General features: G+C 54.4%; 1 protein-coding gene across 1 annotated transcript in view; it reads right to left on the bottom strand.

Moving 5' to 3' along the window:
- Positions 1-16,239, bottom strand: part of LRP1 (LDL receptor related protein 1) — an 82,721-nt gene extending 66,482 nt beyond the window's left edge. The window contains exons 1-6 of the mRNA XM_085316197.1: positions 16,231-16,239; positions 15,821-15,905; positions 11,994-12,116; positions 5,198-5,335; positions 1,334-1,453; positions 265-393 (exon numbers count right to left, since the gene is read on the bottom strand). Coding sequence (XP_085172323.1) covers positions 265-393; positions 1,334-1,453; positions 5,198-5,335; positions 11,994-12,116; positions 15,821-15,905; positions 16,231-16,239 — 604 coding nt within the window. The remainder of the gene's footprint in view (positions 1-264; positions 394-1,333; positions 1,454-5,197; positions 5,336-11,993; positions 12,117-15,820; positions 15,906-16,230) is intronic.
- Positions 16,240-19,854: the final 3,615 nt, after the last annotated feature.

Raw genomic sequence — 19,854 nt, 5'->3', positions numbered from 1 at the left:
GAAAGAGAGGGAAGAAGGGTGGTCATGATAGGGCAGCTAAAGCTCGCAGTTGCAATGCCTCACCAGCCTACAGCCTAGCCCTTCTGCTCTTGCAAAAACAAGGTGGTGCTATACAGCCCAACACACACAAAAGAACATGGTAGCCCAAGCAGCACTTGGGAGACTGCCTTAAAATGAAGAGTTGGGAGGCAGGGCAGAAGACAGCAGAAGGTGGCATTTTCTGGAGCTGCCCAGAAGCAACATTTCTGTAGTCAAAGAATTTACCATTCTTTGCTTTGCAGGATCTGTTATCAGGCTGCAAGAGGTACCCTTCAACACAGCTGCATGTGTAGGAACCCTCCGTGTTGGTGCATGTCTGGCTGCAGGTCCCATAGACTGTGCATTCGTCAAAGTCTGAAAAAGGCAAGAAAACAAAACTTGGAGCAGCAAGTACCTCTCTCCTTAACTGAGTTGTGAGAGAATAAAGACTACCCCTGTTTTCCAGGGCAGAGCTGCATGGAAAGATGAGTTCTCCAGACMCATTCAGAGACCCTCAGAAGCCACGGTGACAATACCATGACCTCCAGAAGAACATATGGAGACCATTACTCTGCAACACCTGTAGGCAGCCCTCAACTTTCTGCTCAAGCATCAACAGAAAGGAAGGAAAATACCTTCTTCTCAGCTGAGCTATCTGAAGGCCTAATTATTCACTGCCCCTTCCCCCACTTTGGAAAACCTGCATCTACATTTCTAGTCTGAATTTCTGTAATCTTCAGCTTCCAAACCACTGGCTTGCATGCTGCTTTTTATTCTGCTAGATGAAAGAGCTGCTCCATCAGAAAGCTGTTACCCCCAGAGGTGCATGTAAAAGCTGATAAAGTCCCCTCTCACCTCTTCTCAGGTAAATGAAAGAGGCTGACCTTCTGAAATCTCTCACTTGAAGACCTCTTTCAAGACACTGCATCAATTTCATCACTCCTTTCTGACCCCTCTCCTATTTTCCAGTGTTGTTTTTGCAGCACGGACAGTAGGAGTATGTACAAGCCCAGTGATAGTCCCTTTGCCACTGTATGCAAAGACAAAGCCACCTCCTTACTCACTCCCAATATTTCGCAGGACTTTCAAGGACTGCACTCACCTAACGGCACCACAACTGGAAGGTCAGAGTCCCATCACCTGCCAATCCCTTGTATCCACCTCCACAGATCAAGGAATGCTAGATCCCTGAAGGGGCCCCGAATCCACATTGCCAAGCCCCCACTATCGCTGCTGAGACAGCAGCATTGGCAATGGCCCAGAGGAGCTACAAGTGCCTTGCCAGCAATGCACCTACCCTTGCCCCCATACCAACCTTTGCAGCTCCTCCTGTCCTCGGCCAGCTGGAAGGAGTTGTTGCAGTAGCAGGCAGGTCCACTCAGCGTCGGCACACAGTGGTGCTGGCAGGCCAGGGCCGTGCAGTTTGCTAACTGCTCTACAGAGACAGGGGTGAAAGGAGACGCAATGTCACTAGTGCACAAGCAGACAGAGCTATCCACAGTAGAGACGGACACACATGGTGACACTGGACGAGGGTGACACCCCTGCCAAGCTCTGCTGGGGTCTCCAAGCTGTTCCACCCCCGTGACACCCTCACTCTTGGATGGGTTGGGGAGGAATTCCCATTCATGGCTTTGGAGAGAGATTTTCAACAGACGGAGGGATGGGGAGGCCACAATAAATATGCCACTGCTCCCAAAAGAAGATGGGATTAGCATAGTCCCAAACTGTTCTCCAAAACTACTGATTTTTTGTCATTTCCCAACGGGAGTCCATTGCACACCAGAGCCAGTTGAAATCCCAGCAGCCTTGTGCAGGAGAGCAGGGAGGGACTAGGTTCTGGGCTGGAAGTCTGGTGCATCTCAGGAATGGACAAGACCTCCCTAGGAGACCATGGACACACTGAGGTGAGTTCAGCTGCCATGTCCTCCTTGCAGCGACCTCTCTCTAATCACATCTGCAGAGGGCCTGGCTGCCACGGCTCAGCTCCCCAGCAGAGAGAAGTTAGGGCACAGGCACGAGAAGGGGACTCCAGTACTAGAGATCCCCAAGCTCTTTAAATTGCCTTTGTCCCTACTCCAAAAGGCAGTGCCACCCCTGAATGCCAAGGGCAGGAGGCCCAGGGATCCATGCCTGCAGGTGGGACATGGCCACCCGGCTTGCAGCTTCCCATGGTTTAACTTCCATTAGCTTAATAAACTCTGGCAGAGCCACCACCTGCCCAGCACTACCACTGCGCAGAGGCAGCTGGAGCTGCTTGGGCGCCTCGATGGGCACCGGTTCCCTTACTCTGCCAACACACAACAGCCTCCCCAACTTCATCAAGGTCATTTAGCAACAGGCCTCGTTAGGCTGCTGGGGGGGGGAGCGTGGCAGAAGGGACTGTGAGTGCTCAGGTTTATCTGGTATTGCAGAGGGGGGACGGGGGACCCTCAAAGCCTTTGGGCAGAAGAACGGTCATCCTGGCTGGCCCGGAGAGGTGGCTGCAGCCCAATTAAGAGGCGCAGGGCTGCGCCTGGGCTTTTGTGGCAGGGGGGACGCTCCTTGTGCCAAAGCGATGTACGTCACCGACAAAGGCCTCTTTGTTAGAGGGGTTTTGTTTTTTGTTGGGTTTTATTTTCTCTCCTCCTCTCCTCCATCTGCCCAGCCCGCTCACTTCAGAGCTCAGCGTGCGGAAGGCAACGAACTCGGGTCCAGCAAATCTGCTTGCAGAGGGGAAAAATCCCACGCAGGCGCACTGTGACAGGCGAGCGGCCAGCTGCTCSAGGCCAACAGCGCGGGGCCTTGCCCCCCTCAGAGCCCACCAGGCACCCGCGGGAGGCTGCTGGCAGGGGCCGGGGCTGGCGAGCCTCCACTCGCGGGTCTCCCTGCAGGACATGGAGCRCCAAAGCAGCCGGCCCTCTCCGGCCGCAGACATGATCCACGCTGGGATCACCTGGCATCTGAGCCTGGTGACACCCTGCTGCCACTGGCACTTGTGCAGTGCAGCCCCACAGACCTTCCTCGCCACCTAGCCCATTTTCTTCTCCCCTGCAAAACCCTTCTCTTTTTTCTCTCCCCCCCCCCGCCAATCTCTTCCTCTTCCTAAAACCATGCTCAAAGCCAGGCAGAAAGTTGCACAAGCCACCAGGCTCCCCGGTGTGAAAGGGAGCTGCTGTTCTGCAGGGGGGCTGCTGGCCCCCACTGCGCGCCCACCAGCCAGACTTGGCTCCATGTCCCCTGCAAAGCTAGTGGCACCGGGGCATGGCTGGGCCTCGGCACAGGAGTCTTCACACAGCGCTTCAACTGCCTGGGCTTCTCATGCATCTGCTGTCTGCCTTTCACCAGCACGCTGCAGGGTGGCACTTTGCAGGGTGGCACTTTGCTTGCTGCCAATTTCCGAGAGGGAAGCACAATCTTCCCCCTCTACCAAATCTGTATATGGAGAGCTGAAAAGCCTGACTGAAAATCCTACCTCTTGCATGTATAACAGTTTAACAAGCCAGGCAGGGCCCAACTGACTCGTTTACAAAGTTTATCAGCTTTGGAAGACCCAGATATTCACTTCAGATTCTTATCTCTTTGCTAAAGCATTGTGCATATCCCAGAAAGAAGGAAAATCCTCAAGGATGTATGGTCTTGYGGGAAGAGGGCAGGGAAGGCAACAGAAGGAGTTTCAGCAAAGACTCCCAACTTTTCTGTTACCTCGATAGTGCAGACTCTACCTCTGCTCTCCAGAGAGGCTGAGCACTGGCTCGTTAGCTGGTACGCTGTAGGAGACATGCCCAGCATGCCCAGCCAGAGGACATGTAACGCGGGCTGTCAGACAGCATTAAGCAGAGGCAGCTCCAGGATACACCTGCCACTCCTGCCAGCCCCTTGCCCATCCTGCAGGCTTGTGAGACACTTGGAACTTCCCCAACACGCATCTCGACATGCATGGGGCTGGTGCTGCTGGAGACCTGCTCAGGGACAAGCGCCCTGGACAGCACAGGGCAACAGGACACGTGGGGCTGCTCCATCCCTTTCACACCACTCAGCTCCCTGCGCAATCGCCACCCACCCTCAACCACTCACTCAGACCATGAAGTCTCCACAAGAACAGTCTTTGCTGGATGCATGCAGCACTCAGAGCCGAAAAGCAATAAGCAATAGGCACATGTTTCTCATGTTGTCCTTTGTCTGATTAGGGCCTTTAGAGTCTGGATAATCCTGCTCCAAGCCGGATTAAGAGCCCGTCTCCCTAAGCCTCAGGCAGAGGTGGAGGGAGGTGTGGAGGCAAGGAAATGCCTCCCTGGGGTGGTGCCCTCCAGCTCCCCCTTCTCTGGCCCGTGGGCATGGAGACCTTGGCATCCACATGAAAGCTAGCAAGGACTTAAGTCTGCAACATGCCCAAGCCTGCAGACAGCAGCTGCCCCAAGAAGGGGCGTGCCTGGACCTAACCTTCTCTTCCCATGTGCAGGTCACATGCTGCCCAGCCACCAGTGGGCAGAAGCGCCCACCCTAGCCAGGAAGCAGCAGGTTCCAGTAGCAGAGCAGAGGGAGCTGCTCTGGACAGGGCATCCCAAGCCTGGATTCGGGTTCAAGCTATCGGGAAATTCAGCATGGCAGGAGAAGAGAGGCGAGAAGAGCATGTCACTCGCCCCGAGCAGGGACTCAGCTCTAGGGGTCAACCCAGGACACACGTTTCTGAGCAACTAATCTGCATGCCAGGAAGCCAATGCACAGTGATTGAAGGARAGGTTCCCAGCAGGATTAGCAATGAGGGACAGGCCAGAAGTGCGGCCAGAGCTCCTAACGGGGGGGAGGGGGGGGGGAAATACTGGCTTCTCTTACCTGAACCAGAATCCAAACCCACCAAGCTTTTAACCCAGGAGACGATGCAACTTTTTAATGGCCTGTTGGCTCAAGGATGATGGACATTTTACTTGCCCAAACCACCTTCCTTCAGCAGAGATGCACAAACACGCTGGCGCCAGTGCAAAGCAGTTAAAGTATCAGTGCGACACACACGGGTTTGCACACGAGGACTCGCCCCACATAACCAGATATGGGGAAGAGCCTTGTGATTCTTACCGTGGCTGAGGAAGGAAAGGAGTCGAGGGAGAACTTTGTGACACAGCCCAGCCCCCCACACAAATCCTCCTCGTCCACAGAGACTCAGTGGACAACAGATTCTTACTTTTCTCCAGACACCTACCCCGACAGTGTGGCCCCTCGTCCGAGCCATCGAAGCAGTCGTGAAGCCCATTGCACAGTTTGCTCATGTGTATGCAGAGCTCTGTGCCCAGGCAGTTGTGCTCATTGGGCTGGCATCGTGACACCTTGCTCTGAGGACCTACAAAGACAGAAAAATGCAGAACTGTCACCCCAAAGGAAAAAGTATGAGCTCAGCAAGCCCCATCCACMTGGTGGGAACACCCAAAGCCTCCACAGACGTTCTAGTACCTCCAGGTTGCTCTGCCAAAGCTCACCTGCAAGCCATCTACCACTCAATCTTGTCTTGCATAGCAAGGCTTCAGATAAAAATTATTGAGATGCAACAGGTTCCCAGGAGCTCAACACACACACACAAACACATKCACACAAAGTTTCCCTAGCTCTTGCTGGAGCCACCAAAATATTTCTACTGAATCAACAGCAGCACGTGAGCAGGATGATAAAATCACATTTTTKGGGCAGAAAGTGGCTGTTTATGCCTCGCCTGCCCATCAGGGGAGCAGATAGGGGGACGGTGTTGCACACAGCTCCACAAGCCACTCTGCGCTGGGGTGGCAGGCAAAGTGACGGCCCACTGTAGAGCACACCCGGCAGCACGTCCCACTGAGCACTTTGTCCAGGCATAGTCCCATTTTAGATAATTATTTAGACCAGTCTGTCACCTTCATCTAAACCCAGGGAGCCCCACTGGTGGAGTTTGCCCTAAATAAGTTTATGCTCTCCTTGGAGAGACGTATTGCAGCATACAGCGTACAGAGGTCAGGCTTGGCGCTGCATGTGGCAAGCATCTCCTTATCTAGCAAGGTTATCAGCGCTGCAATACTCCCTCCCAACTACTGCTTGGCCTTGGTGGCGGTTCAGTTTTACTTGCTATGAGCCGTCATTCTGCTGAGTTACGCTGAATATGCTTTTAACCTTAATCCCTCGGCTAGCAACAGGTGCTGAAATGAGCACGAGAGGCAATCACCAGCACACCTGGTTGCGAAAAGGTCACTGTAGACCGCAGGACGGTGGGGGAGCACGGCCGGCTTTGCAGACAACCTTTGCCCCGCAAATGGCAGCACAAGGTCCTCCTGCAACCAGTGCTGGCAGCATCACCCAGCTGCAGGTGAGGGTTAAAACGCAACACGCCTTTCTCCYGGATCGATTTGCTTGCACTTTAGCCCGAGTCTTTTTTTTCCCCAGATGGGATGTGCTGGCCTTGCACACCTGTGTTTTTACTAACCCTGAGCGGGACCCATTGAGCCATCTCCTGGACGGACACTGATGCCCCTCTGCCGCGACTGCGCTGGCTGGGAAACAGCAAGCTGCTGCTTAAAGGAGGGACAGAGCAGCATGGGTTTTTCCACTGCCCTTCCCAAATGAACCAAACTCTTTGCAAAACTAGAGTCACGCCACAAAACCCTCACTGAGTCGTCCCCAAGCACACCACCCCTGCATCACAGGAGAGAAGGACAAGACGATGCTTGTGCACCAGAAGGGAACCACAGAAGCGCTCTGCTAAGAGAACGCGACCACAGCTCCCTGCAGAAAGCTCCCAACTCACTGYAGGGAAAACTGCTTCTCTCTTGTCTGCCCATTTCTTGTGAGGTGACTAACTTTGGGCGTATTGAATAACATGCCCTTTCTTGCCCAAGAAGTGTCCAAAGGATGGAGATTTGGAGGGCTCCAGATGGCAGATTATTCCCCAATTGCAGAGGCCACTTTCTAAACGCATTCCCACTATGCTTCCATCGAGCGGGAAGCAGAACAAGCTGGGATTAGGGGCAGCAGGGTGCGGTTCAAAGCAGGGAGCTTGCCCGGGCTCTGCTGCAGCTCCCCGGTGGCGCCACCTCTCCCCTCCACAGTCAGCACGCCAGAGCACCCAGCACCTCTGCTGCACGGCTCCACACCTGGGCTGCTCCACAGCTTCTGCTCTGGACAGTGCTCTCTGGGCATCAAGCAATTGCATATAAAGGGTTAATTAAGGAGCATCAATATGCTGGTCAAGGGAATGAGGGCACTGAAATGAAGTGCACAGTTCATCAGTCAAAACTGATCTGCCCTGGCCATTATCCCTCTGCAAAGAGCCTGGATCGCACTGCTTATCACAAACAGGGCAGGATTAATCTGCAAGCCACTTTGTTTGCTTTTGACTGTGTTGGCTCACTAATAAATGAGCTAATTTATTACATGTGACAAGCTTTTGGTACAACCCAAGGAGCGGTGTTAGACAGGAATTTTTAACCTCCAAAAACAACTTGGAAAAAAAAAGAAAAGAAAAAGGAAGAGAAGCAATTCTTTCTCCTGTAAATACAGCCTGTAATTGATTTGGCAACAGCCCAAAGAGACACAGAAGTGGGGAAAAGCTACAAGCGAGCAGATAAGAGCATGTCCAGGAGGTGGATGGCGGCTCAAGGTCGAGCGCGCGCCAGGGCGAACCCCACCACGGCTTTCCGCGCACAGCAGCACCCATCCCCTGCGGACAGGCACTGCGTGCAGGAGCAGCCCATCTCCTCAGCGAAGGCTTTCGCATTGAGGGCTCATTCGAGGCTTCTCCTTCTCTTAAGTATATTTGAGGAGAAAACCATACAAAAAGCTAYGGGGAGGGGAGAACAAAACAAACAAACAAAAAAACTAAAACAAAATAAAGGGGAGGGGGAAGGATGCAGCAGTTCTGTACACAGCTAGTACAGCATCTCTGTGAGGTGTAGCCCATCACCTTTAGGAGCACCACTTATCGCAGCATGAGCTTTTACACCAGTGTCTTTGCAGAGCTGGCTCCGGACCAGCCCGTAGCTGTGCCGTCCTCMGCACCGAGCAGCAGTGACGCTGCCGCTCTGCAAAGAGGGCCCGGGGTGGCAGGGCTGTCACGCGGCCCCACGCAGCCGCCGCGTCGGGGCCGAGCAGGGCCCGGCTGTCAGCACCGCACCGTGGTGCCTCACAGCTCCTCCGCTCCAGAGCGGCAGGACCAGGATTTTAAGATCTCAATATTCTGACCAATGAACCAGCTCRATGCTGAGTCTGCACAAACGGCCTGGTGACTTCAAGGACCGTGGGATTCGATTCACCTGCAGTAAAGCAAAGCGTGCCGCTGCCGTGCAGCAGAAGAAACACATCCCTGGAGCTCAGATGTCCCAGCTTGCCGGCGAAGCCGCTCGGCCTGCGCTCGGACACCCAGCCGGAGCTGGCAGGGCTCCGGGCACGACGCCAGCCCAGGGATGAAGCAGCCAGAATGAAGGTCGTAGCTCAGCCACAGCCAGTTCGTTGCTCACAGCCCCTCATCTCCTTTGATCTTCAACAAGAGGCAGGCTCTTGCCCAAGTTTTTTTCCCCCAGGAAGGCTCTACGGGATGAAAAGCTAACTGATTGGGTTAGAACCAGCACAAGTCACGGACACAAGCACCACCACCGAGCTTAGAAACGGAATGCTTCCTACACTCAAAAATAAGCTAGCGTGTAAGCAAAGCCAGCAAATACCAAGAAGGATTTCCCCAGAGAGGGCAATGCTGCACGTGACAGACAGCGTTTCAAGAGACTCCAACATGAGTACGTCATTACAATGTAAATAACTCTGCCTTGCTGCCGGGGCGCGAAAGGGTGTGCCACACAGCACGCCAGAGCAGCATTTGCAGCTAGGGTTTAAGAAAAAAAAAAAAAAAAGAAGAAGATATATAGATTAATAGTAATAAAAGTCATTCTTTCCCTGCCAAAAAGATAAGGAGGATGAGAGTCTCCTGGAAGCCCCAGTGCCAAAGAAGCGTGAGAAAGCTTGCCTGGCAATCACAGAGATAGCAGGTCCTCAGCCCCGGCACGTGCTGGCAGGTCAGACTCCAGTGATGCCTGTCCAGCCAGGAGAGACGACAGCAAGCAGCACTCTCCGCTCACAGCCCCCCGTGCAGGGCAGGGCAGGGCAGGGAAGCCCATGCACACAAGCCAACAACGGGGCGGCCTCACACCCGCACCCCAAGCTCCAGCGGCCCCAGCAGAGCCGGGGGGGATTTCCTCCCAGGGGAGCAGCCGAGAGCGCCAGGCATCCCTGACTCGTGCTGTGGGAGACAGAGTGGACCCTTCACTCAAACACCCARGTGGATCGCGCTCAAGGACTTCTGATGTCACCTTCTGATGGTGGCTGCAGTCGGGACATGGCACATGTTGGTGCACTGTGTTCCACAAGGTGTGCACGCCGCAGGGGCACAGACCTCCAAGCGAGCGGCTCTGAGCAGSACCAGCGTGGTATGGCTTTTCAACCAGTGCGAGGCCAGAGTTTCAAAGCTTCGGTCTTTTCTCCCCTTCAAAATGYTGCAATCTCATCCTCTAAGGGGATAAGCAAATAACAGCCTGTGCTTTCCCAAGCCTACTTCTATTCCTTCACACTGCTGGTGCAGAAAGACTGGCTCTGTGCTCATGTCGAGGCAGCAGCATTCCTGCGGCTGGTGCCGACASCGGCAGCTGCTGAGGATGGAGCAGGCTGGCTGCCCACCACTGCCGATGCTCGCTCATATGCAGCACCTGGGGGACGGCGCTGCTCTCCCTGCCAGGGGGGGAAATGCCAGGGTGATGCCAGCCCCTGCCAATATTGAGAAACGATGCTTTTGCATTAAAGTGAGGAGGGGAAAGGGGGAAAAAAGCACCTGAGATTTCCCTTTACCTGTCCAGATGTATAAAGAGAGGGTGGTTACATGAGCACAGACAGAGCTAGCGAAATACGTCAATCAGGACGGATTTCTTCCAGCGTAGAAGAAGGRCCTCCAAGTCCTCCTGCAGTAATTTTCCAGGGCTGCTGATTGACTAGAGCCAGACAGCCCATCCCAGCCCCCTCATCCCTCCCACAGAGGGGATGGTTGCATCATTTTGCCTTAAGAAATAAATAACCCTGATGCTGAACCAAAGGCTGCTTTGGATGAGACCTTTATTCCAAGTACAGCAGGAAGCAGGAGTCTGGAAAAGACTTCTATGCTGGAGGACAAGGCAACTACAGTCGCTGTTGAAGAGCAGCGCAGATGAACCCTGCTGTCCAACAGGGCCTGGCACCTCCAGCTTGCTTTTCAGACACAATCAAGCAACCTAGAACAGATGCTTCTGCAAAGTTGTAAGGCATTGGCCACCCTGTCAGATGGAGAGGGAGAGACAGAGATGCGGGAGAGAGCTGCAGCTTCACCCAAACTCGCCCCGGAGGGCAGGTCTAAGTGGAGACGGGAGCCCTGACGCCAGGTCCTGGCTGGCTTCCGCAGCACAGTACAGCGGGACCGTTCACAGCTGGCACCGTCCGAAAGCCCTCGTGCACACAGCCGGGTGCCCTGGTGCCTGCCCTTGCACACACGTGTGCTCTGCCTCCTCCAACAGTTGGATTCTGTTTAACCCAGCTCGGTTTCCTGTTTGCTTCCCAGAACCCAGCCACTAGCGGACGAGCAGGCCTAGCAGCCCTGTCCCGGGCAGGGAGAGTCCCCACAGCTGCTCTCCAGCAGGGAGCCAGCCCGGACACCCACGGCAGAGGGGTCCAACAGGCCCAGGACAAGACCAGTAAAAACAACACATGCACCCTAATCCAAACACATCTGGGGAAAGCTATTTTGCTTTTCCACAGGCCATTCCCAAAGGCACTCCCAAAGACCTTCTTCTCCCTTTCAGCCAAACCCATGCTCCAAACACCCTTTAAATGCCAAACAGTGGAGGCAGGAAACTTTAGCTGCAAAGAAGAGAGATGCACACACACAGCGCAGCGATCCCCTGCATGCACACACCCGTCGTGGACGCTGCTCGGGTGCTCTGCTCCAGCACACAGGGGCACAGGCACGCATGCACAGACACCCCACAGGAGCTCTCCCCAGAGCCGAAGAGCCTGCCAGCAGGGCTGGGGCATTTCCAACCCAAGATGGAGGGGATCCTACCCCTGCTCGTCACCCCCGCCTCTCTACTGCAAGCCACAGTCATTTTCTACCCCTGCTGTTGTCCCTTTTGGGACGAGGGCAGAAGTCAGGGTCGGCCAGTCCCTGCTTCCCCAAGCCCCTCAGGCAGAAGGGCAGGAGCCTGCACACCGGGGTTTCACCTGCTCCTCCCCAGCGCCTTCGGAGGGAGGCAATGCCTAGACGACAGCCCTTGCTGCACCCTACAGCCCGAAAGCCAGATGGGTTCAAGACTCAATCCCCAGGCCCTACTGGAGACAGCAACGTCTGCACATGTCCCTGCTTCCAGCTCTTCTGTATCCGAGCAGCCCCTGAGTGCACGAAGCCTCATCTGGCATCAACCACCCCCCACACTACATCCTCAGTCCTACCGCAACCACCACGGTGGACTTTCTCCTTCAGTTCCCGAACATGAGACCAGAGGAGAGACCCACACAAGCTCTTCAAAAAGGGAAGCCACAGTGTTTCTCCTTTCAGCAAGTCTTGCTGCGTCCTCACCTTCAGCAGTCTGAGCTTTTCTAATGCAAATAAATTTTGAATGGGGGGGGGGGAGAGAAGAAAAGAAAACGAAGTGGAGTGATACCCAGTTCCCAGGAGGCTGTTATGTTATGATGGATCAAGTCTCTCAATACAAGAGACACTGGGGGAGCAGCAGCTAGTGAGATAAATGGAAGAAACACACATGGACGGTTTGAATATCTACCACGAGCAGCCTAAATTCCCAAGGTTCCCCCCACTGCTTGCCAAAGGTGCTGTGAGCTTATGGAAAAATGTGAGCTGAGGTAGGACAGCTGTGCGATGATGCCTGTTCAGGACCCTGGAACGGCCATGCAATGAAAGAACAAATGAAATAAAACCAAAGATAATTATTAGGAAGGAAGGTCATACATACATATATCAGGCGATTCATCCGAGCCATCGGGACAATCCTTTTCCCCGTCACAGCGCCAGCCCTTAGATATGCACGTAATCTGATCTTTGCATGCAAACTGTTTAGGGCTACATGTCTTCGGTGCTGGATGAGAGAAGAAATAAAATAATGATAATAAATAAACAAGATCAGTTTCTTCCCAAAGACAAGTTACTTTAAAAAAAATTAATTAAAGACTAGATTGTTTTTAGTTTGATTTCTTTTTAATGGCTCAGCAAAAGTTTTTAGCCTGGCATCAGATCCATCAACCTTGCCCCTAAGGAAAGGAGAAAACTTAAACTGAAGCATTAATTACACTGTGAGAAAACAGGAACTGAGATCCATGATGTGCTAACAGATTTTAAAGATCATTTAACTTGGATGAATAAACTCCTGGGAGCCCAAGGCAGTTTATTTTCTATGCTAGACAGTAAAAAAGAAAAAGGAAAAAAATCCAAATGAGAACAAATTAGAAAGTAACATTTTTAAAACCAYGAATACCGCACCGCTAGCACACGCTGTAGGTGCTGTGTCCTTGCAAAGGCACATCCGTGTGGGCAGCACGGCCAGCAGCTCTAGCCGGAGCTGCGGTCCAAGATAGGGGAAGAGGGCCTGGTGCCCAGACCCATATGTGAAGCGCCCGGCTCCCCTCCGCTACCGACCCCAGAGCCCAGCGTCGGCCAGCGACATTGGGGCACTAACGGGCAGAGCCAGCAGACGGGCAGGGACGGGAATCTGAGACCCCCGTCAAATTCCACACGGAAGCACCAGAGTTTCCCAGGAATCTCTGTAGGACACACCACAACCCCGAGACAACAAGTCCCTCCAGGCCACATGAGCTGATCGACTCTGAACAAGAGCTAGCTGTAATATTTTGTCACAGGTTGAGGCCAGGGACAACCACGAGCRTGTGTACTGGTTCCTGCTGGCAGATACTCCCCAACCCTTTGCAAAGCAGCTAGCATTAGCAGCAAAGGAATACAGAGACAGCAGCTTCCTTCCACTTTTGCATTGTTGGGTTTCATTTTCTAGACAGCAGACACTGCAAGAAAGCTCTTTTTTGGCTAATTCACAGCTGGCGGTGACTGCTCCAAACTTTTAAAAAATGCATATGCATGTGTACACAACACATGCAGAGTAAGCAGAACCAGACAGCAAAGACCAAATTACAACACAGGGCAGGCAGCAAAAGTTCAAGCAATAGCTGCATTCAAAAAGGGTCAAAATTTAAAGCATTCCTGGCTTCAGCCGTGATGTACTGCTCTCCCGGGTGAGGGCAGCGGACAAGCACAGAGGGGGGAGCTGAGCGCCTGGCGATCCTCTTGCAAGTTCCTAGGCGTTTCGCATTTCTCCTAGAGATTCAGCTCCTTGCAACACCCACTTCTCTGCCAATTTCAGCTTTCGTTATAAAATAGCGAGTCCAAGCCCTTGGGAAGGCAGCAAAACTTGAAAACACAAACAAATGCAACTTGGAGAATTGATTAAAAGAAAAGGCAGAAAAACACACAAATTCCCCAAACATTTATCTTGTGTCATCCCCAGCCTTCTGCTAAATTCTCTGCTCAAAGGACCCATTTAACTTCTCACATAACTCCCGATAAAGAGGGGACTCCGGGTTTGCTTTCCTGCCAATCACAGCAGGAAGCAAGACGAAYGCGCATCGCTGGTCGGGCTGCAGCTGAGCCCAGAAGCAGGCGGGAGCCGGGGTGCGCGGTGGCTCTTGGAGAAGACCCAAGCCTGCGAGTGGGTGGGAGCAGGAGGGGCAGCCCCAGAGGCACCGTGTCCTCCGGGCATGAGGCARGAGCTTACAGACTATGCTCCCCGTCAACAGAGGTTCCTCCTGATGCCCCGGGACAGGTCAGGCCTCGAYGCAGAAAGGTTTATAATCCACCACAGCATCTGTTTATTTACGCTACCAGAACTCTGGTTCTTTTCAAGGTCCTTATAAACATCCCTAAACCAGCTCCGGGGAGACACGCCCCGAGCGCTTCCCTGAGCGCTTCCCGAGCCCCAGCTCTCCTCCAAAGCCTGCTCTGCCACCCTCTCCTCCTGGAGGAGCTCATCTTCCCCCTTCATCTTTGACCCGCGAGTTTACCAAATACAAAAGTCATTAAAAATAAAAACCACAGCAAAGGCCTGACATTCCCTTTGGATTTCCTGCTCACCCTCATCTCTGAGGTCTCCAGCAGCCACAGTGACCTGCCAGCGCAGAGAACCGCACAGCCTCCCACACTGGCTCCCGGGTGCACCCTCCTCCTCCAAAGGGCCCTCTTCCTCAAGCAACCACAGTTCCATGGCTCTTGCTGTCCTCCTCCCCCAGAAAGGAGTAGACAGATTTAGGGAAGATGGGTAAATCCCCAGCAAGCGATCCTGAGGGTCCTGTCCAACATCAACGCTGCTGCTACCCGCCTCTCGGCTGCTTCAAGCCCTGCAGGTTTGTGTCTGAGCTGGAGGAAAAAGCAGAGTCACGGCAGGATCTTCATCCAGCTGGTTTATCTTGCACAGCGGACATCAGTCCTGGAGCGGCAATGCTCACTAGCAGGATAGGAGACGAGCTGTTCTTTTGGTGGTGCCACCCCTAACCACCGGCATCTGCATCTTCCAGACCCGCTGCGTCCCACGGCCCGGCTGCCATGCAGCAGGTCGAAGGAGAAAGCAAGTTGTCCTGTGGCTTGTGACATCTCCCTGAGGCAAGAGCAGGGCTCACRGGATCTCCTGCCAGCACTGACGCCCTGCTCACGCGCTCCTTCGCCAGGCTGCATGGGTGTCCCGGTTCTCCTGGAGGAATGCCATCCCCGAAGACACGTGCTGCTCGCCCCTGCCCTTTCCAAGGCACGCCAGCGTGTGGGCAGGTCCTGGAGCTAAGTTAGCCACTGGGAATAAAAATGGGTCTTCTAGCGTAGGGAAGTGCCAGCGAGCGGCGTGGCTGCCACAGGCCACGTTAGCGCCACGGAGCTGCATGTGATCGCTGCCTTGCAAAGCCGAGGCGACGCTGGCAGCACCAGGCCCTGCGCTCGCTCGGGCGGCTCTCGCCCAGCCACCGGCAGCTTCACGGAGCAGAGAGGAGGCAGGTCCCTTCCCCACTCGCTGACCAGCCCTCCAGGCGCGCGGGAGCCGAACGCGCCGCCTGCTCCCACGCCGCGGCTGCCGAGCCTCAAACGGCCTCTGAGGAAAGCGCCGAGGCGCCCGAGTGCCGGCAGCCGCCGGCGCGGCGCTCCCGGGGGCTACGCCGCCCTCGCGAGCCCGGAGGCGCCCGCGGCGCGGGGAGCGGAAACGGGCACGCCGGCCGGCCCCGCCGCGGAGCCGCCCGGGAAATGGGAGCCTCTCGGGCAGCCGGGGAGCGGCTCGCGCCAAGAGGAAACTCGGCAGGGACGGGGGATGGCACGCCAAACGGCAGATGGTTATTCGGGTGCCGAGAAAGGCATCCTTCGTCCCTAACGGGGACGGGAGCAGACACGCCAGCAAGGGCGGCGCTGCGATGGGGACGCCGGGACGGCGGCTGCGCCGGCCCCGGCTCCACGTCAGACACGGCCAGTAACAGAAAGGGCTATTTAAAAACAAAACAAAACAAAAAAACCCTCACACACCGCAGAACACGTTTCATTTTTGCCTACAGCAAGAAATCGACGGCTCCCCTCGAACCTGACTATTTTAGGAACCCRGCGAGCGGGAGGTTTTCACCTTGAGCAGAAGCCAAACTACCTTCAGCGCACACACGAGTACAGCATGAAAACTGAGACAGGCTAGAAAGCAAACCACAAAAAAAGTTAAGAAAAAACAACTTCTTTAAGCAAGCCACGCTTTCTTACTCAGCCCAGCTCCTTCTCCTTCTCGTTGGGAGGAGATGGCCGGCTTTTCCTCTGCAAAGGAAACGGCACTGGCAATAAATATGGACTGGAATGAGCGTGATTTGCAAAACAGATGTTCTTAGAGGGAGGGGGAAAAAAGAAAAAGAAAGAAAAAAATAAATTGACTCCACATTCCTTATAGGTCTCAGTCCCCCAGCTACTCCCCTCCCCTCTACGCTCGCCTGTGCGATGTGGCTCGTCGGCGGAGCCTGCCAAAACACACACCTCCCGCGCGGGCAGAGCCGGCTCGCTCCGAACCCGGCTCCGGACGCGCGCGCCCCTCGTAAACCTGCCCTGCCCACGCGGTCAAGCTAGGTAAAAAGTCTCCAGCTTGTGATTTACGGGCAGCACGAACGGTGCGGCAAACAAACAAGTTTCATCTTCGCGCCTCTCGTTGCAGGGCCGGCTATGGCTGCCGGGCCKTGCCTCCCCCGCGCGACGCCTCCCCGGCCTGCTCGCGTGGACTCCCCGCGGGCGCGACAGAAGGACCCGCGAGGTTCCTCTGCGGGGCGGAAGCTGGGCATCAAACCTCCGCAGAAGGGAGCGACAGGGAGGCGACGGCATCCCGGCACAGACGGGCCGAAGGCTGCCCCCCGCGCTGCAGCCCGCCTGACGATTCGCCAACGCGCTCAATAAGSCCAACAAAAATCAGTCACCTTTCATTTTCTAAGAATAGTAACATCTTTTTATCTTCATTCTCCCCTCTACCACCCAGCTGTCATCCTTGAATTTCAGAGGGAAAAAAAACCAATGCGACAATTTATTCATTTTCTGCTTTAAAGACTCTTCAACCTTCTCAGAGTGTCTCTGAAGCCATGAGATACATTCACTAGGAGAAAACACCAAGGCGCGCACAAGCCTAGGCTCTCCTGTGGTCACTTGAGTCCAGGGACGGGAGCTTCCTCACCAGGCCCCAAGTTTCACGCCAAAACTTGCAAGAACCGAGAGCCGCGGCCAAGACGCTGCCGTAACGGGAGGATGTCCACACGCAGCACACTGAATCTGCCAGCTCATGCCTAACGCACATCCCTCGGCTTCCTCAGCTCTGAGGAAACTTGACGGGCTAATGGAGACATTTAACATCACAAAACTAAATTTCATAGGCACATGTTTTTTCAATGTGTGTAGGGGGGTTGTTAGTTTTGCATTTAAATACAAGATCTCCAAACAGTTCAAATGCATTTTTGCAATTCTTCCATCTGGATCTCTCATACTGGAAGATTCAAACCAGATCCGCTGCTCCATCGTAGCTTCTATTTTCATGAATGACGTTGCTGTTAGCAYGCAGAACTATTCCCCTTTGGAAAAGCCACAGGTATGTGCCGTTCGTAACTTATTTGGGTTGGAGGGGGAGGGGCTGTTTCAACTGCTAAGTAAATATTGACTTTAAAGTACATATTTTTTCCCTTTTCCTTTCAAGTCTGTCTGCTGCATCTAAATCATGAGGCATTAACCTCGTTTAAAAAAAGACAATTTTGAGAAGAAAAGCTTGCCTCAGCTTTGCAAGAGAGAAATAGCTGAACGGAACCAAAACGCCATTCATAAGAAACACGCATGCCGCCTTTGCTAGCAAAAAAAGCCACAGTACGTCCCAGGTGGGAACCCAGAGGAGTGCCCAGAGCCCTGGAGCGGGTTTGCTCGGCGTTTCTCACCCTCAGCTCCCTGGGCACACAGCACCCTGCAGCTCGGCCCCGCTGCACAGGGCTCCCGGGCGGCACCGACTCCTGGGGCCATTCCCGTCTCCAGGACCATTGCAACAGCGCTGGGYGGAAGGGAGGGAGAACTGGCAGACATGGAGGAGAGGATGCAAAAGCTCCCGGTGACGACAGWGCCTGCCCAAGAGCCTCCATCCCCAGCAGGGAGTGGGGAGTAAAATCAYATTGCAACTTCTAAGGGCTGCTCTCATCTTAAGGAGACAGCGGTCAGCTGACTCCAAACGGATCCCAGGGGAGACAATTTGAACACTAGCGCGCATGCGGAAACCTGGACRTGCTCGGGCGGGAACGCACCCCCCTGCCAAGGCAGCCCCTTCCCTCCCGCTTGTGCCAGGCAGCTCGGCTGCCTTCAGACAAAATGCATTAAAAGGCAAAAAACAAAAAAAATGCATTTTAAATCAAATTCAGAAGCTGGGAGATGTGTGTGGAGTGAGATCCCCCTTGCCCCCTCCTGTCCCCTGGCCCCACGGACAGGACCTTAGAAGAATGAATTGGAAAATGGCAGAAGATGGAACCAGATGAAACAAATAGACGGCGTTTTCAGGCCTCAGAAAAAAATCAGCTTGATCATACAAAATGTGGGCAGGCTCCAGCCATGCAGCGGAGGGTATTTCAAGAAAGGAAATGCTTTCTTCTTTTTTTTTTTTTAAGCTTATCTGCAATTCAAATGCAAAAAGGAAAAAAAACAAAAAAGAAAGAAAAAAGAAAAAAACCCCACACATTTGCAGCCCAAAGAAATGGGCTCGGTGCTGGCAGYATTGCTGGCAAGGGGCCATGCCCCCGAGGAGATGCCCCGAGCGGCATAGGGCACCCCTTCGCCTTTGCTGTGGGGAGGGGGGGGACACCCGGGGGTCAGCCAGGACCACCAGCACGAGGCCGAGCGCATCCCTCCTCTGCCTTTGCCTGCTCAGGGGGGTTATTCCCTCTTACTTATCCCAGGAAAAAGCAGCGGGGTGTTTACACCGCCAGCAGCCTGGAACCCAAACAGAATACGCTGTTCTGCATCAGGAGGCAGTTATTTATGGCTTGTGGCTAAAGCAGATAACGCTCCCTCCAGGGACTGGCCTGCGCTGTGCAATAAAGCAATTGCACTTTATAGATTAATAGGCTTTTCATCTGGAGAGCACTCTGCCAGGAGCCCAGGGCCGCCCGCGGCTGCCGGGGCTGCGCGGGTCCCGAGACGGAGCAGGGGGACCCAGCTGAGGGAATTGGCTGCTGCATTTCATTCCACCCGGGACGGGCATCGGCGAACCGACAGCTCAAAAGGACTGGAGTCAGGCCAAAACCACTGGCCTTAATTCATTAGTCAACTCAATTTCGCTGGCTTTGCAAATAAGAACTTTGTCTAAAATGGGGAAACGGACTAGAACAGCTATTGTGGAGCGGGAGCAGGCAGAAAGGGCCCTTTGAGAGGCCACTCCGCCGGAATAAAAGTCACTTTCATCCCAGAATAATTAGCGTGCTCAGAGTACACTAATGAATCCCGCATAAAGGGACTTTTATTCCCAAGGCAAAGGTCCCACACGGGGGAGCTATTCTGAACACGCTGGGCTCCTGCGCGTAAACACCGTGGCGCAGGGCTGCGTCGGGCTCGGCCAAGCGGCCCGCGAGCAGGCGCTGGGTCCCACCGCGGCCTGCAGACCTGGCTCCATCCACCACATCTTCACGGGAGAAGCAGCAGTCTGATTTACTGCTATTCCAAGAAACCTCACTGGAGCAAGCAAGAGGAGGCAGCAGAGCAAAGCCTCAACRGCTCCCTGCTCTCCCACGAGGGCAGCGATCAGCAGCTCCTTTCCCCGAGCAGGGATTTTAGCCATGACCTATTTGCAGCAAACACGGCTCGGCAGCTGAGGAAGAAACAKGACAGATACGGATGGGACGCCTCCTCCAGGCGTGCACAGGGTGGCTGTCAGGAAGGGAAATGGCCCCGTCCCCCACCCCGCTATTTCAGAGAAGCGGAGCCCGACTACTGGCAAAACCCGCCCCAATGCAAACACCGACCTGCCGACCTGCTCGTAAAGAGACAGCGGCATCTGAACAGGAACACTGCTTCCGATGCCAGGTGGGGAAAACCCTCTGGCTCTGGCCACACCCGCCAGGATACTTTCCAGGCACAAGACGCATGCAAAGCGGCAGGTTCCCAGCGAGCGTGCGCGTGTCAGCGTGCAATGGGGGAGAGTTGGGGTTTCTTCCACTATGGACTCCCGGGAAGCTGCACTGTGCAGTGGCTTCCAGGCGGCTTTGCACAGACGTTGCTGCTGGTGAGAGCACCGCTGCACC

This window comes from Rhea americana, unplaced genomic scaffold (genome assembly GCF_003343005.1).
Source record: "Rhea americana isolate MKP2758 unplaced genomic scaffold, rheAme1 scaffold_457, whole genome shotgun sequence".
Taxonomy (NCBI): Eukaryota; Metazoa; Chordata; class Aves; order Rheiformes; family Rheidae; genus Rhea; species Rhea americana.
The sequence above is the reverse complement of the archived record's forward strand: the minus strand, read 5'-3'. Positions and strand labels throughout refer to the sequence as shown.